Source organism: Silurus aristotelis (assembly GCF_946808225.1).
Source record: "Silurus aristotelis genome assembly, chromosome: 10".
In the NCBI taxonomy this organism is placed as follows: Eukaryota; Metazoa; Chordata; class Actinopteri; order Siluriformes; family Siluridae; genus Silurus; species Silurus aristotelis.
In genome coordinates, this window is record NC_139583.1 from 23,649,915 (window position 1) to 23,668,268 (window position 18,354).

An 18,354-nucleotide genomic window follows, 5' to 3' on the forward strand; every position below is an offset into this window, starting at 1 on the left:
AAAGCTTTAAGAACTCACTCAATGTGCACTGCTTTGCTGTAGCAGTTTAGAAAATCAAGGTTAAAAAAAGAAAGAAAGACCTTATTAGAGCTTCATAAAGACCAATAAAGACTGTACCACAACTTTGGACATAAGCCGTGGATTACCTCTGAATAGCCATCACGGAAACAGGAACAGTTAGGGTAACAGCGTTAGACTCCTGGGGTTCAACAATTTGAGGTACAGTAGGAATAGATGCATCTTCTACTTCCTCGACATTCACGTGCGGACATTCTGAGATTGCATCAAAAAATATTTCAGAAATGAGTGCTTTCTGGCTTTTTACATCTCTGTAGTCAAAAATCTCCAGATATAGGATCTAAATGAATATTGACAACCATGAACATTTAATGTACAACTAACAGGAAGAGAAATCATAAAATCTTTATCTATTTCAAGATAATAGTAAGTCATTCAACTGGACATTTACCTGTACAACTCATCTATTTATTTTAACCATTGTTATTAATTTCTTGTTGAGATTTATACCACAAGACTACTAATATATAATAAAGAATATTTTTCATCTAACACCTTGGGATCAAACAGGTCATACGTACAGCAATAACAGCAACAGCAAATTAGGACAGCATGCATGAACACATCACAACAAGCTAACACCCACAAGATGCTAATTCACCTGAGTGTTTGCTTGAGGACTGTTGGACCTTAGGTTAAGGACATGCTTCAGACTGAGGCCCTTCAGATTCAATTTAAATGCTTGGGATGCTTGGGATTGTCTCAGGATGTGTTCATCAGGATGTGTTTATAGCACTAGCTACAGACAAACTCATATTGAGGCTTAAGCCGGCTGAGGTGCAGGAGAACATTCTGGCAGCACTGCTGTGCCTGTTTGGGGATTTGCAAGAGGACTTGGTACAGTGGGATTGGTTTATGTTGGCAGTTTGTGATGGTTAAAGCTTTTTTTTTTTCCAAGCTTTTCTGGGTTAACGCTACTAGGGCACTTAGGAGTGTGAGGAAAGCACAGTATATTTGTATTAAGTTTCTAATCTGGCATACCAGTGTAGATTTTTGTCATTGCTAGAGACTCAAAGCACTTTTGTACGTCGCTCTGGATAAGGGCGTCTGCTAAATGCTGCAAATGTAAATGTAATTGCAAATGTAAATGTATCCAGCGCTTTGCTGCAGAGCAGCTAGATGGCGCTGCAGGCAGGCAGATGAGCATGCCCTGGACGTTACTGCAAATGTGATGTTTGCATGATCATTTTTATGATACTGCTTCACATTAACTAAACATAACAGCTAATTCAGAATAACTGCAGACTGCTGTAAAGGTGATAAACTCTATTTTGAATATCAGCAGACTGGTTACTAGATGATCCACACTGACCTCCACATTCTTCTTTAAGCTCCTTAGGTTCCTGTAGAAAGATGAAATAATTATTATGGGGAGGTGGTAGCTCAGTGGTTAAGGCATTGGACTTTGGTTTGGAAGTTCACATCCCAGCACCCCAATCTGTCACTGCCGGGCCCTTGAGCAAGTGTCTTAACTCTTTAACTGCTCAGTTGTAAGTAGCTCTCGATAAGGGTGTCTGCCAAATCCCATAAATGTAAATGTATTAGAACATTAGCCAAAATGGCAAACCCTTGAAAAACAGGCCTCTAGAAAATCGACTCCTAATTACCTAGCACTAAATACAGAAAACCAATCTGTAACTCTAAATGAATGGCAGTGCCTAGAAACATATTCCCTATTTGTGGATTCCAAAAGGCAATTCCAAGTTAAATAGTACATATGGGAAACCAAAGAGTGGTGGTGAAACCGGGTTTTTAATTTGTGGACAAAATCTCAGAGATTACTAGTCATCTTATATCTTTATTCTCATCAACAGTCATAATCTATGGGTGGTGACTAAAATAACGTCAGATGGTGGAGATGAGGCTCTACCACAGGGTTGATTTGCTTCTCTGTAATAGGATAAAATATGTAAAAAATAAAAGATAATCTAAGAGTATAGTTATGCTCCTCTAAAGTGAAAGGGGCCAGATGGTTTGGACAATTTATAAGTATCAATATCAGGAATGTCTCAAAAGACAGAAGCAGGAGCATGTACCTGGGGGAAACCCAGAACTCACTGGAGAACATCATAGGATTGGCATGGAATAATCCAGTCATCCCATGAGAGGATCTGAAGTCTATACAGTAGTTCTAGATATAACTGTCTGGACTGACCTTCCCAGCCTGTTGTCACCGCTTACTACAAACCTAAAGTGCAGTCCCAACTTTTAGTTTCAAAAGATCAGACCCTAGTTTCAATTGTAGTCCTTAGTTATAATAATATAGATAAATAAAATAGTTACAAGTAATAGCTGGCCACATTTTTAAAAAGCAATCTGTACAAAATTACAGATCTCTATCTGCAATAACAGCACCCCAGTGGCTAAAATAGCATACCCTATTATTTGCAATTGTCAAATAGCAATACCTATGTTACAAATCCCTAGTGGATTATTAGAATTAGTAGAATATTCCTTAAAAAGGAAACCTTAGAATTTTCCAATCCCTAGTTACGATCAAATAGTAATCCTTCATTAGTTCCCAGATTTGTTTTATTACCTGTATTGTAGCTAGAGGAGATGGACCTGAAGAAGCCGCTTCAGGCTGATTGATAACATCTGGAGACATTACAAGTGGAGGGCTCTTAACAGATAATGACTCTATAGGTGAAGGGGTCTTTGCTCTTGCTTGATCTTCTCCATCAGGCTTTGGTTGGACAGTTGGCTTTAGTAGTGGGGTGTGTACTATCTCCAGTTGACTTGCAGGAGGTGGCTCTAGTGTCTCCTCCTTTTGTGGCATCTGCTCTTTAATCTCAGTTTTATGTGTTTTAAGATCCTCAACAAGGCAAACATCCACAAGACACCTGTATGTGAAATTCAAAATATGAAATGAGTCATTTATTGGGCTTTTTTACAGTTTGTTCAGGCAGAGTTTCACAAAAATGTAATTGTTGTAAATTTCTGAAATTGGCCTGTTTAAAAGGTCACTTAACTTAAATAAAAAAGGAATAGTTGAAAACATGGTTTAATAATTCTAACTAATGTAACTACAGTAGAAGCAGTGCTGGTCTTTACATTAATTCACATTCACTTAACAGTTTTTTAGGGTCAGGGTAACATTAAATACAATAACAAACCAAAAACACAACTTATATTCGTTTTAGTGGCAATATCTTATTGTACTTCCTGTATACACCATGATTCCACTAAATACTCTTATTTTCACTGCTTAGAACAATAGTCATTATTTAGAAATGCAAAACAGAACTAAATGTTTTTCCTTTCATTTTTTTTGCACAAAATGCTGGCATTATTTATTTTTGGAACTAAGCTTTAAAGATTGATTGATACCAAATTGCATTTACAGTAGATGACTTCACTCATAACATAAAATAAAACTGAATAAATTATGGATTTAGATTTTTTTTTTATGAAAAACTACTGTACTACTAGATTTTTTTAAAACAAAACACTACCATACTGCTGTCAGTTTGTTAGCAAACACATATATCTCTATACAATGACAATTATATGTGTCAGTTTCATATTTGCCAGATGTTCACTTCTCAAACATCAGTGTAGTGGTATTACCTTCCCCTATATTTGTAATATTTGTATTATTATTACCTTGCCTATATTTGTAATATGTAATATTTTAAGTTATTTTTTTTAAGTACTAAATGCAAGGAGATTTCTATGTGCACAACTGAACTATATAAAACTATGGACTTTATTGAAGAGGATGCAGGTTTTGTAAGGAGAAACATACCTCTTAATGTCTGCTCTGTTTACAACAGAGATCAGGATTGCAGTAAAATTTGTGAAACACACACACACACACACACACACACACACACACACACACACACACACACACACACACACACACACACACACACAAACAAAAATCAGTTCAAACACATAAACAGTTCATTTAAAGCCAGAAAGTTTGAAGCAAGCTGTCTGAACTCTACTCAGCCTCTCACTACAAAAGCTAGCTGGACAGAAAACATTTAATTGGAAGTCATGTGTCAGATAAACATCTACGAAACTAAGGAGGATGAAGCTAGTAGTTAGGGTCTGAGATCATTTCTCAAAAATAACATTCTGACCAGAAAACAAAAATAGATGGACATGTTAGAGGCCAGTACCCATTGTCCAAGTTGCTAACTAATTACATTATTTCCTGTACTTAGCCTTTTAGAACAAATCAGAATATAGAAATATACACAATAAATACTAGGAAAAATCTAAGTTTTAGTCGTTCCCAAATTTGGCACATTTTAATAGGTGATTGGGTGACTGGTTCCAGAGGTGAGAAGTAACGAAGTACAAGTACTTAATTTTTCTGGTATCAGTACTTTATTTCACTTCATTTATTTTTGTAACTTTTTACTTTCACTCATTACATTTTTAAAGAAATATCCATATCTTTCTACATTTTCAAAATTGGCTCGTTACTTTAGTTTTAATCTATTTAGTCAAATGTTAATATTTTTTCTTCTCACTGAGTGCCGTTTTCAGCCCATCAACCGATTTCCTGTCATTGTGTGGCTTTTTTAATCTACCACTGGTGTTTCATTTCCTGGCTCTCACACACACCACAGACGTAGACAAAAAAAGTAGTCTGGGGTTAAAGTGGATGAGTCAGAAGGAGTCAGCGATATAAACATGACATAACAGAGACATTCCTGATCATCTTTAGCTTTTCTCTGCTTGTGTTCTATATGGTGGATGTTGAGCCTGGATAACATAAATTAGATAACATAATTAGAAATTCTTTTGTATTAATATATATTAATTAGGACTGTGAAAATTAACGCGTTAACGCAAATTCATTTTAACAGCACAAATTTTATTAAAGCAGATAATGCAGTTCTGTTTGACCATTTGTATTAAAGATATAACTAAATAAATGTAGAGGTGAAATTAAAACAGATATAATTATTCAGATATAAACAAATAAATAAACTTCACAAAAAATTTTTTTGTAATCAGTAAACAATTGTTTTACTGATGCGCCAAGACTCAAATCAGCACCGAAATCCACCATGATGCACAGAATGAACTCTTTGGGGTCGACGAAGGCGCCGGCGCGTTTTGTGGCATTTTTTTCCCTCATAAGGCCGAAAAGAAAATTTATTTAATTTTTTTTTATCGTACAGATAAGAGCAATACATCATTCGAAACTGTAAAGGGTCTACTTTTATTTGTATACACTCATAACAACAAAACGCTGAAAAGAGAATGGGTGCACGCTCTGCCGTCTGTCATCTCTCTTTAAAACACATAAATAAAACAACCTGAATCTCAGTGAAAACTTGCCTCACATCATAATAATAATACTTTTAAACAAATATTCTTTGATTAGGTAATTCGTATAAAAGTTATGAGATACAGTTTTTCCGGTATCACCTCATTAACCGTCCGTGTGGAAACAGTAAAGGTTCCGTTTGGTGTCCTGATAATTTACTTTATTTTAAAGTACTTTAAACCATTTAAAAGAATATTTTGTCTTAATGCTCTATGTTGAATTTGGTTTCACTAATAATGAACATACATTTGCGTAAAGCATCCATATTCTCCATGCCCATGTTGATTAGAGTATTCAAATCTTGAAAAGTATTCATTCAAGATACATTTAAAACAGCTAAAAATGAGCGATTAAGTTGTGATTAATCGTAAAATAATTCATGACAATCACTTGTTAATCGCAATTAAATATTTTAATTGATTGACAGCCCTAATTTTTATATGACGTGAGGTCCAGTTACCAGTGTGACACTAAAACAGGTAGTAGTAATGACTAATCTTTACCTCAAGTACATGTCAGAGCCCAAATGTCTTTAATTTAACTTGAGTAAAAAAGTATAGTCAGTACTTCAACTTTTACCAGAGTCTTTTAAATCATGAGTATCTGTAATTCTAATAAGTGAAGGATGTGTGTACTTTTGCCTCCAATGACTGGTTCTTAAAACTGGCTGTAGACTAGAATGCTGTCATGGTGTAATTTTATTCAAATTATGACCTTATAACATAATGGTCAGTGAAGTAAATAACACTGATTATCTCCTCATCATGACATCTGTTAGAGTGTGGGATTTATTAGGCAGCAAGCGAAGATTTTGTCTTCAATGCTGATGTGTTAGAAGACAAAATTGTTATGCATAAAGATTTAAGTGAGTTTAACAAGGGCCAAATTGTGATGTCTAGACGACTGGGTCAGAGCATCTCCAAAACTGCAGCTCTTGTGGGCTGTTCCCAGTTTGCAGTGGTCAGTATCTATCCAAAGTGGTCTAATGAAGGAACAGTGGTGAACCGGCAACAGGGTCATGGGCCATCAAGGCTCAATGATGCACGTGGGGAGGGAAGGCTGGATCCAACAGATGAGCTCAAATTGGTGAAGAAGTTAATGCTGTTAATGGTTGATGGGTCAAGATTGTTTCGGCCACAAAAGGGGGACCAACACAATATTAGGCAGGAGGTCATAATGTTAAGTTATGCCTGATTGGTGTATATTTTTCTAAGTATTAGCATACTGTTTTCTCCTAGCCCTCCTTCCCAAACATTGTGTGTGCCCAAATTCTATTAAATACTAAATACGCGCCCCCATAAATATGCGAACAAAATGACGCATGGAAACTGTTAGCAGTAGTGCAAGTAACGGGCCATGCACAAGCAGTTATGTTTGAGCACCCAACCTCCAGCACAATCATAATTATAAAAATCGTGGAGTAAAACATTTAATTGTGTATCTACTCAATATATTTTATAGTATACATATACCATAACTACCATTGGTCCCATACCAGGAACTGTTCTGTTTCTCAATTATATAATATTTTTATAAAATAATTATATCATAATAATATTTTAATTATATACTAGTAGGATATAAGTGTAATTGCATTTGGGCAGTTAATATGTATGGAATATAACCTGACATATACAGGTAAAAACATCTGACATGCAGAGTTATTGTTATCCCCTAAATCTGGGTACATTCAATGTTGTGAAACATTCAACATATGTGGATTTTATATCAGATATAAACAGCTATTTGCTCAATAGTAAGAGATAATACAGCTTTATTTCTGTTTTATAAAGTACTGGTAATAAAGATTTTTTTTAATGTTTAATGTATCTAAATGATATTTGATAAAAAAATATATCAAACAAGTATTTATTAAGATAATTTTATTGCTCTAGGGAGCCTCAATCACAAAAAGTATGTAGGTATAACAGGAGAAGGTTATATAGAGAATTAAAATTCACAGGATTAACAGAAATGTTTTTATTAATCTTGCATTTTATATTTTGAGTTATGATGGACGCAGTTGTTGGTAGTGGACCCTAGCATTTAAACAATATTATATTTTTGCGCATGTCTAGTCCTGAAAGGATTTTTGTGTATTTTGCACCAATTTTCGCACTTTTCACGATGGAAACCTAGTTCAAGAAAAGTTCCCCTGTCCTGCATTAGTATTAATGATACACACTGAAAGGTGGGTGCTCATTTCTTTTGTTCTTTTTTGTTTGAAAACCCTTACTCAGCATTTTTACTCTCCCCACTGTCTTCCTCGCTCTCCTCACGCAGGGGCTGTAACCTGTATAGCAAGCCACAAAGAACAGACGACAACTCAGCTTCCAAAAAGGCACCAAACAAAGAGAATCTTCAGCAAAAAGAATATAAAAAGGCAGAATAAGCATTGAGTTTGCAAACTCTCAGTCTGCACCAAAGCGCAATAGATGGAAGGAGAGTATAAAGAAAGACAGGGAGTGATGGCACTTACTCTGGGTCATCTTCATTCTCTTCCTCCTGGATGTTGAAGAGCCTCGGAAAAAATAAATAAACAGTAAACAAGTGCAGACTAAAGATTGTGTGTATAAGACTGGTGTATATGCGGTTAAAATCCAAACCCTTATTGAGTATTTAAATCTGGGTTTTCAAGTATGTGTAGTTTTCCTTGAGTTACATTTTTACTTTTTTACATTCTGTATTTAAAAAGGTATTTGCTACATTCTAATACATCAGACTATTAAATCATTACTATGACAATCATTACTATGACATGGTCCTTAAAATCTTTCTCAAAAACAGCTTTGACATCTAAAATGAACCCTAATATCCTTCACTGTCGTCTATCTGCTTCTACTGTAGGAAAGGCAAGGATTGAATCAAGAAGTTAAAGCTGTACTTCAGTTTTTTAACTACTGTAGTTAATAATTTTGATCCGATAATCAATAATTTGATTGCTCTATTAAATCAGGATTATGGACTGAGACTATCAGCCACTCACCAGTCGCTCTTGGTTTTTATGCTCAAGTTATGATATTTTTATATTTCTTTGATTAAAAAAAAAATAATATAAAATACATTTTATAAACTGAACTTTGTGAATATAATACTGTAACAAAGGGGTGTATATATATATATATATATATATATATATATATATATATATATATATATATATATATATATATATATATATATATATATATATATATATATATGTACATACTAGTATATACAGTATACAGATCAGGCATAACTTTATAGCCAACTGCCTAATATTGTGTTGGTCCTCTTTTTTGCTGCCAAAACAGTTCTGACCCTTTAAGCATCAACAGAATAAACTTTTTCAGCAATTTGAGCTACAGAAGCTCGTCTGTTGGATCGGACCACACTGGCCAGAAGTCGCTCCCTACATGAATCAATAAGCCTCGGCCACCCATTAACCTGTTGCCAGTTCTCTACTGTTCCTTACTTGGAACACTTTTAAAAGCTACTGACCACTGCAGACCGGGAACAGCGCTCAAGAGCTGCAGTTGTAGAGACCCAGTCGTCAAGACATCACAATTTTGCCCTCATCAAACTCGCTCATATCCTTACACTTACCTATTTTTCCTGATTCTAAGACATCAACTTTGAGGGCAAAATGTTGACTGTTACTTGCTGCCTATTATATCCCACCCACTGACAGGTGCCATGATTAGGAAATAAACACATAATCACTTATAATTAATTAAATAAATAAATAAATAAATATATAAATAAATAATTAATTAAATATCTCTGTGTAAAAAAAATAAAATAATAAAATAATATATATATATATATATATATATATATATATATATATATATATATATATATATATATAATAAAATATATATATTAAAAATATATATATAGCGTAAAAATATATTATATATATATTTTTTGTTTGTTTTTTTAATTTGTTGATTTTTTTTTTATACTTTTGTCAGTGAACTCATGTGTGTGTGTGAGTGTGTGTGCATGTGTGTGTGTTTCTGTTTATGTGTATGTGTGTGTGTGTGTGAGACTTACTGCTCTCCGTTGTCTTGTTCAGACAGACGTTCTGACTCTATGATTCTGATTACAGTGTGTTCCTCTTCCAGCTGTCTCACTGCCAATTCAGCAGCCTGGCGTGCCAACTCCTCCGCCATCCTCGCCGCCTCCAGATGCTCACGCACCAGCCTGCATGTTCATTAATCCATTCATCCATTCAAACAGCTACTAAACTATATTACACTATACATTACACTGTACTATAATATGATAATACACTGCTTTTTCAAAATCTACATCTACATACTGGGCGAAAGTGGCCCTATCCAGTTTTTTCTATGTGACATGGATGAGGATTCTTTTTTCATGATATAAGTTAAGATGCCTTTACAATTGTAAAAAGATCTTATTAAAGATTTGTATGTATGATATTTTTAAATATAGCTTTTTTCATGTAAAAATATTAGACCAAATATTGGAAACTTTAACCCTAATTACAACCCCAATTTTAAAAAAGATGATGCTGTGTAAAATATAAATAAACGAGAATGCAATGATTTCCAAACCCGTATTTATGTTTTACAATAAAACATAAAAATATCAAATATTTGACCTAAGTCAATGTATAAGGTATTTTTTGGGATATACTTTAAAGTTTTCATTGTGCAGCTTATATCTGTATAGCAGTACAGATTTACTGTCCTTTGAAAATAATGCAACATACAGCCATTATTGTCAAAATAGCTGGCAACATAAGTTAGTACACCCTAAGTGAACATGTCAAAACAATGTCCAAAATGTCTATATTTTGTGTGCACCACTGTTATCTAACACTGCAGTAACAGTGCAGTAACAGTAGTAGTGCTTCTCCACCTTCTGCTTGAGGATGCCCACAGGTGCTCAATAGAGTTCAGGTCTGGAGACATACTTGGCCACTCCTTCACATTCACCTTAAGCAAGGCTGTTGTCATCTTTTAACTCAGTTTCAGGGTGTTACCGAACTTCTTATAGCTTAGACCATCTCTGTGGAAAGCAACAATTCTAATTCTTAAATCCTCAGAGAGTTCTTTGCCATGTTGAACATCTAGTGGTCAGTATGAGAGAATTCGACTCAAAGCACCACAGATTAACTGCTAATACAAGATACACACATTTGTATGGTCCTTTCAAGCAGACAAAAACATGAACTTAATGACTAGGACATGTGGCTTTGCATGGTTAAGCATGTTATCACTTATGAACTCAATTTTGTTGCCAGCTATTTAGACAATAATGTGTTTAGCTTAGTGGGACAAATCAAATTTGGTGCTTATAAAAAGAAAGATTGCAATATTTTGCTGATTAACACTGAATTCAGAGACATGTCTTTTACCTCTCTTGCATGGCGACCAAAGCTGCTTCCTCAGCCTCGTGTCTTATGTTTTCTATTAAAGGTGTCCAGCGCTCTGTTTGCGTCTCAGCATCTTCCTGCTGTGTGAGCAAGATATAAGGTGTGGTGTTATGTAGAACCTCCAGTGGAGAGCAAATCTGATCCTCCATCTGAGTTTCATCCTGTATCTCCAGCTTCTCAACAAGCAAACCACCCTGCTTGACTTGCTGCTGTTCCCAGTCTGAGTCAACCTCCTCCAGCACCATGTCCTTCTCCAGCACCAGGTTTTGCTCCACTAATAGGTTCTCCTCTTGCACACAGTCCTCCTGCAGGATATAGACTAAGCCAAAAGCAAAAGAAATAAATAGAAAGAACTAGGATGATGCATACTAATTGAATATTAGTAATTAATATGCAATTTCGAGACATAGTTGTGAACTAAAATAATACTTTTAGAGATGCTTATACATTTCTTATTGACTTAGTTAAGATGTGTTATGGTCTATTACATATTCATGCTTTGTTAGACAAACACGGTAGAAAACCTGATCAAAACACCCATCAGTTGGACTTCTGCAAAATGTTGCCCAAAGTTAAAAGCATACAATTATTTAAAATATCACTGTATGCTGTAGGATGAAAAATTTCCTTTCACTAGAACAAAGAGGCGCAGACTGGTTCCAGCATGACAGTGCTCTTGTGAAAAAAGAAATGTGTATATATAGACTTGGCTTGCTACAGTTGGTCTACTGGCCTGCACAGAACCCTCATTTCAACCCCAATTAAAATTTTTTGGATAAATTGTAATACTGACTGCACCCAGGCCCCTTCATCCAACCTCAACCCCTGACCTCATCAATGCTCTAATGGCTGGATGACCACAAATCTAGTGTAATCTAGTTCCCTGAAGAGTGGAGGTTATTGTAATTATTAATGTTTAACAAGCACATATAGGTATATTTGGCCAGGTGTCCACACACTGTTGGCTACACTGTATCTGGCAATAATGGAATAGCCAGAATAGAATAGCCTTTATTTGTCACATATACATTACAGCACAGTGAAATGTTGTTCTTCGCATATCCCAGCTTGCTTGGAAGCTGGGGTCAGAGCGCAGGGTCGGCCATGATACGGCGCCCCTGGAGCACACAGAGGGTTAAGGGCCTTGCTCAAGGGCCCAAGATAATAGGGGGTTTCATAAATAATCATGGACTAAATATTTAATATAAAAGATGAGTTCTGTTTTCAGTTAAGCTTCATTTGGTTTTACTATTACCACTGTATCTTTTTTTTATCCTGAAAGTTTTAAAAGAAAAAACCTGCAAAAGTATTCTAAAAGAAAACACCATACAAACAATTAAATACCACACACTATATTACCAAATATATTAAGACATTTGACTTTTCCAGCCATTTGTGATTCTTCTCTGAACCTTTACTGCAAATTTGGAGGCACCCAATTGTATAGAATGTTTTTGGATTTGGTACTATTAAGTTTTCCCTTCACCTGAATTAAAAGACCTAAACCAGTTCATTATGAGCCCCTGTGCAGACTCAATTAAGATATGGCTTCCATGAGTTGGAGATCTTTAGTGGCTTGCTGTAGACCTCTGACTTCAACCCTATTGAATAGCTTTGGGATGAACTGGAAAGCTGAATGTACCCCAAAACTCCTTACGTTAGATCGGTATGCTGATAACTAACTACTAACTTTAGGGGTCACCACAGCAGATCATGCAGCTTGTAGAGCAGTATAAATTTACTGTCCTCTACAAAAACCTCAACATACACCCATAATTGTCAAAATAACTGGCAACAAAAGTAAATACAAGTGAACATGTCAAAACTGTGTCCAAAGTGTCAATATTTTATGTGAGCAATGTTGTTATTCAGCACTGCCTTAATCCTTAACCCCCTCACCTTAGTAAGGCAGTTGTTCAGCCCAGTTTCTGAAGAAAGGGCATCATGTTCCCAGCAGCATTCATGCAGCCCCAGACCATAATGCTACCACCACCATGCTTGACTGTAGGCAAGACACAATTTTCTTGGTACTCCCCACCAGAGTGTCACCACACTGAGCCATCTGAGCCAAACAAATTTATTTTAGTCTCATCAGACCACAGGACATGGTTCCAGTGATTTATTCTCTTGGACTTGTTGTCTTTAGCAAACTGTTTGCAGGATTTCTTGTGATTCAGCTACAGAAGAGTCTTCCTTCTGGGACGATGGCCATGCAAACTGACTTGTTGCAGTGTGCAGCAACAAGAAGAACATTGCAACCCTTTTAACAGTCAGTAGACTGTGAGGTAGTAAATAACTTTTGGAATATCCATTTGGTATGACAAAACTAGCCTTAATTTACTTATTAGGTTCTGAATAATAATCTCACACCACACGGGGCATTCAGCAATTCAAAAATGATTTATTAAGTATTACAGGCAGCAAACATTTGCAATAAGGTTAGCCTGAACCAATCCAGCAGCAGCAACTCACATACAAAGAAACAACAACCACCATGAACAAAACAACAGCTTGCTAAGAATTTATCTATGTACCACAGCAAATCTACAGCCAGTCATTTTACATATTATGTATACATTTTTAGAGAACTTAAAGGAAACTGTAAAACTTTGTTTCTATTGAAGCCACAAAGCTGACTTTTAGCGTAAATTTTAACAGACGCAGAACAATATCACCACAAGCTGTAAAGATTTGACTGGAAAATTGATCTGTTGAGTGAAATTTGTGCTTTGTATTAGCACAGGTACTGAGAGATTAAGCAATTAAGCGAAACATGCTCCTGAAAAGCAGGAAAATAAAAAAGGCATGGATCACATGATAGCTATTTTTGCTAATTCAGTATTAGATCAATTATAATTAAGCAGTCAGCTGGTATTTCTACATAACCCTGGAATGTGTGTATAGATGTGTACTGTATGTGTGTGTTTCCATTGGACTGAGTTTTCTTTTCATTTTTTCCCCTCTCTGTCTCATTGGGTATAAGTCCCTCTCCCAGTCTTCTTCTCCTTATGTTTAAGGGGCTCTCATGGCTTTCTCCCCTGAAACAGATGGAGAAGATGAACTAAGTTACAATCTGTCTTAAATACTTAAACCTCAACAGCCCAAAGACACACCAAACAAGACTTGGAGTCCTAGAGCACTAACACCAGCCCACATGTCTCAAATCAACTATATAACTAATTTAAAAGCTTACTTTGAAAAGTGTTTTAAAGTGAAGAAAATGCAAAAAGGCATGAGCCTTGGCAATGAAATCTAGAAAAACCCCGCAGTACTACACTGCTATCTTTAGAAATAAAGAAAGAAAAAAAAAATTACGGAAATTTGAAGGTAAACGTAGATGGAATTTAGGCCAAAGGCTATCTGGGATACATAAATATATATTTTTTCTCAAGTGTGTTTTTGTACGCTATAAGTTCAGACTTTAATTGTGGTTAAAGTGAACATTTATACATTTACCCAATTTACTCAAGTAAGAAAAAAAAAAATTAGCTTTCAGTTCTCCTGTACATTTCAACAGGGTGTTTGTTAAACCCTGTGAATAGCCTTCATCATTTTGTAAGCATGGGCAAAGCGAAAACAATAAGGTAAAACCTTACTTTTCTGAAGAACTAAAAAAAACCAAACATTAGTTATCAATATGAGTAGTTGCTGCCTTGCTTTTTGACTAATGGTACCATCTGATTAAAAAATACAGAAAAGCCAAACTGCTGTTCTCCAAGTACACCAATAAGTTCTGCTTCACTAATTTGATTCATCTAGAAGTGTTCCAAGAGTGCCTATATTTCCTATAATAACACTGGAATGATTTAGTATGTGAATTAAATTTGCTCATCAGTGTTCATCATATACAGTTTCACTTCCTGGACTGAAATGGTTACTACAGTAATGTTAATGGACATCATCAGTGGACATGGCAAAGGATACTTACTCATACTTACTCATTTATAAAACTGTTGTATCAAACCAAAACCACACTCATACTTCTGTGATGAATTGCCCTACACATTTCATTGCTTTCAAGCTTGTGCAATTTAGCAATGTGTTCCATTGAAAAAATCGGCATACAAAAACCAGAATTGTGCATAATCAGCTGACTTTAATTACCACATTAATGAAAGATTATGTGTAAAAGATCAGTGATTGTACACTGTAATCAATATTATATGCTATAAAGACAGAAGTATCAGGACACCTGACTTTTCCAGTCATATGGGGTTTTACCACAAACTATTACCACAGAGTTGGAGGCACACAATAGTATAGGATGCCTTTGGATGCAGTGGCATTACATTTTCCCTTCACTTCAAATCAATAGACCCAAACCTGTTCCTGCCTGACAATGCCCCAGTGCTCTGTCTGAAGATATGATTTACATAGTTTACAGTGAAAGATCTTCAACTTTTCTGAATGCATGCCAGGCCTCCTCATCCTACATCAGTACCTGACTTTACTAAAGCTCTTGTGGCTAAATGAGCACAAATCTCCAGTGGAACATTTTCCCAGAAGAGTGGATGTTATTATGACTGTAAATGTGAGATGGGATGTTCAAAAGCAGCTAAATCTTATGGTCAGGTGTCTACAAAGTTTTGTCCATTTAGTGTAGACTGTTCCTATATATACTACACATACAGTATGAAAAAAGTTAGATAGACTTACTGTTTTGAACTGTATCTGAAGTATCCTGTAAAAAAAGAGTTGAAACCATTAGGATGAAATAAGAATGACAGTTTTATAATGGTAATGTCTAATTTCAATGACTAAAATTTCTTGTAGCAGAGGTGTGATTTTTAAGTTATTAAATTACCCGAGGCTCACATTTCACAGTTCTCAAAGCATTTTATATTCATTGTGGTCATTATTTATTCACCCTACAGAGATTTGGGTTTACTTGATTTATTGACTTCGCTGTCAGAATAATGATCGACTTTGTAAAGATGTACTTCTGGTAGTCTCCCAAAGCAATGCCCTGATGAGGCTGTGATAATTCAATAATTCAAACTCCCTTACTTAAGTGAGTCGGCTCAAGTGAAATTCGCTGATATTACACTTTACAGTTGGCAATATTGTAGTCATAACTGCACTAATGTACATGATGTGAGAAAGTGTGATATTGTATATTAGCTGGTATTTTAAAATGCAAAACTATGCAAAAGTTTCTCCTTCTGAGACCTACAGCCAGGCTTATATTAAAGGGATATATAATATAAATGAAACAGATGGAAGTTGCATTTCTTTATAATAATAGTCTCTCTATGACCATTCATTTTACATCTTTGCCACTCTGAGCCAGTTTACTAACTGGTAGAAAAATAAGGAGTATTATTTGAACTTCTCTGAGCTATCAATAAATGTAAAATAAAAAAAACCTGTGACGTTTAGTTTGAGTACAATTTAAAGACAATTCCTTGTTACAGAATATGTTTCACAATTTCTAAACATATCATTATTGAAAGCTAATAAAGCATCACCAATATCTTACCTCTTTTGGTTTCACAACAGGCTGTGGCATAATGCGACCGAGTCCCTGTACAATCCAGCCAACCACACTTTAAAGGGTACGGAATTCAGATTAGTTAATGGATACACCCGAGTTTGCATTCTATAATATGCATAGTTTTAGCCTGTAGTAAACTAACTAAATGTTTCTATCGTGCCATAACAAGGACACTACAGCTGGAGGTCTAAGCTACATGCAACTCAAATGCATTTACAGGAAACAATGAAAAACTTTAATTTAACTCATTACTAGGGCATTTAGTTTTTGTTTTTTTTATACCTAGCACTTTTTATTTATTTTTTATTTAAACAATTCAGGTCTTCAGAAGATCAGAAGGAGTACACAGTAATCTACTTACTTGGCTTCCCCCTCCACACTGGTTGCCATGGAAACAGACAAATGCCCCCAGTTTATTCTCATTTTGAAGGCTGTGTTATTGCTTTAGATATGAGTAAAGATATAAGTAGACCTACTTTGTGCTCTTGGTTGTTTCCTCAGCTGCTGAGAGTTCAGGTGCTAAATGAAAGAAGAAAAAAATATTTCTTTTCACAACACCTTTATGTAACAGATACTTATCTCAAGTATATTTAATTCCTTTTCAGCAACAAACAACATAACCTTTACACAAAGAAAGAATTCACGAAATATAGAAAGAATATTTCGTACCCTTTGGAGTCAGAGGTGCAGTATCTGTAGCAGGTTTCTTTTTTTCTGAAGAATCTGTAACAGATGGAGAGTGTCCAGGCTGAGGAACCACCTTCTCAAATCCTTGCTTTATCCACTCCATTACCCTGACAAATAAAAAAGATGTAGTTCAGTCCAAAATGTTACCCTTTTTTAAAATTATTTTTATTATTTTTAAATAAGTCAAGTAAAGTTACTTGGGAGTTAAGGACTGGTCTCCTTCAGGCTCTGCATCAGAAACCACCTCCACCACAGGGGCTTTAGTTGGAGGCTCAGGTTCTGAACAATTAGATATAATCTTTTTAAAAAGCCAAACAAATGTGAACAAAATAAGAAAATAATTCTTATATTTGATCCACTCACCCACTTTAATTTCTTTAACCTCTTTAACCTCCTGTACCTGTGGGAGAAAGCAAAATAATCACACAACACTAATGCATGCATATGTCGCTATGACTTAGGCACCTATTTAGTGAAGCACAAACCTTTATGTTGAAAACATTGTTCAATGTTTCTAATGAATTATTAATGTTAAAAAACAAAATACAAATTTATTTTAGGCAAAATATCTTTATGAAAATATAAAAAATATATGTGAATGTTAAATGTAGAAATTCTTTATAGATATACACTCAAAAAAAATTATGTTTAACGTATATAATTTAGATTTAATATTAATATTTAGATGTAATATTTACATTTAGGATTGTTTTTAAACATGTGCCAATTCTTTTTTTGGACTGTTTAGCTTCTAGCAGGTTTAGTGTCTGAGGTGATGTACTTACGGTGGGCTCTACCTTCACCTCTGGCACTACTTTTGGAACCTGAAAAAAAGAAAGAAAATCAAGTAAAACAAGAAAACAAGAAAAATCTGATGTTAAGCAGAGTAGATGTTCTCAAAATTATGATTATACAATAACAGCACATGCCAAAATGTTTCATTTTCTCTACTACAACAGCAAATCGCCAGTGATTTGTAATTAATTACTTAATGACAAGTTATACATTTATATTACAACTGTTGTAACTGTTACATCATATGTTTTATTGTAACATTTGATATTGTAGAATATCTAATACAAGCTAGTTCCTGTCATCTTATACATTATAGCACTTTTAGTTTGTCTTTTTCTTGCTCTTTTGAAGTATGAAATCTACTGATCATTAAAAAATGCTGACTCTGGAGACTCCTTCAATAAATGGAAAATAAATACGCCTTACAGAAAACTTTCTTTCGGCTTCGCCCATTAGGGGTCGCAACCCTCCCCATTTATCTGGGCTTGGGATCGGCACTAAGAGTGTCTGGGGTTGGTTCCCTGACCTGGGCCGCAGGGATGAGAGCGCCGCATCCTAACCACTAGACCACCAGGGAACCTTAAATACGCCTTACAGAAAACCTCATCATATCCA

At 35.2% G+C, this 18,354-nt stretch overlaps 1 protein-coding gene across 1 annotated transcript in view; it reads right to left on the reverse strand.

Annotated features, from left to right (window-relative positions):
* Window positions 1–18,354, reverse strand: part of cngb1a (cyclic nucleotide gated channel subunit beta 1a) — a 39,426-nt gene that overhangs the window by 11,741 nt on the left and 9,331 nt on the right. Inside the window, exons 8-24 of the mRNA XM_083552848.1 lie at window positions 17,730–17,768; window positions 17,308–17,344; window positions 17,142–17,223; window positions 16,927–17,051; window positions 16,734–16,776; window positions 16,619–16,636; window positions 16,243–16,309; window positions 15,420–15,444; window positions 10,746–11,082; window positions 9,413–9,562; window positions 7,851–7,892; window positions 7,608–7,664; window positions 3,827–3,841; window positions 2,618–2,921; window positions 1,391–1,421; window positions 147–273; window positions 19–36 (exon numbers count right to left, since the gene is read on the reverse strand). Of these exons, the coding sequence (XP_083408974.1) occupies window positions 19–36; window positions 147–273; window positions 1,391–1,421; window positions 2,618–2,921; window positions 3,827–3,841; window positions 7,608–7,664; window positions 7,851–7,892; window positions 9,413–9,562; window positions 10,746–11,082; window positions 15,420–15,444; window positions 16,243–16,309; window positions 16,619–16,636; window positions 16,734–16,776; window positions 16,927–17,051; window positions 17,142–17,223; window positions 17,308–17,344; window positions 17,730–17,768 (1,517 nt within the window). The remainder of the gene's footprint in view (window positions 1–18; window positions 37–146; window positions 274–1,390; window positions 1,422–2,617; window positions 2,922–3,826; window positions 3,842–7,607; window positions 7,665–7,850; window positions 7,893–9,412; window positions 9,563–10,745; window positions 11,083–15,419; window positions 15,445–16,242; window positions 16,310–16,618; window positions 16,637–16,733; window positions 16,777–16,926; window positions 17,052–17,141; window positions 17,224–17,307; window positions 17,345–17,729; window positions 17,769–18,354) is intronic.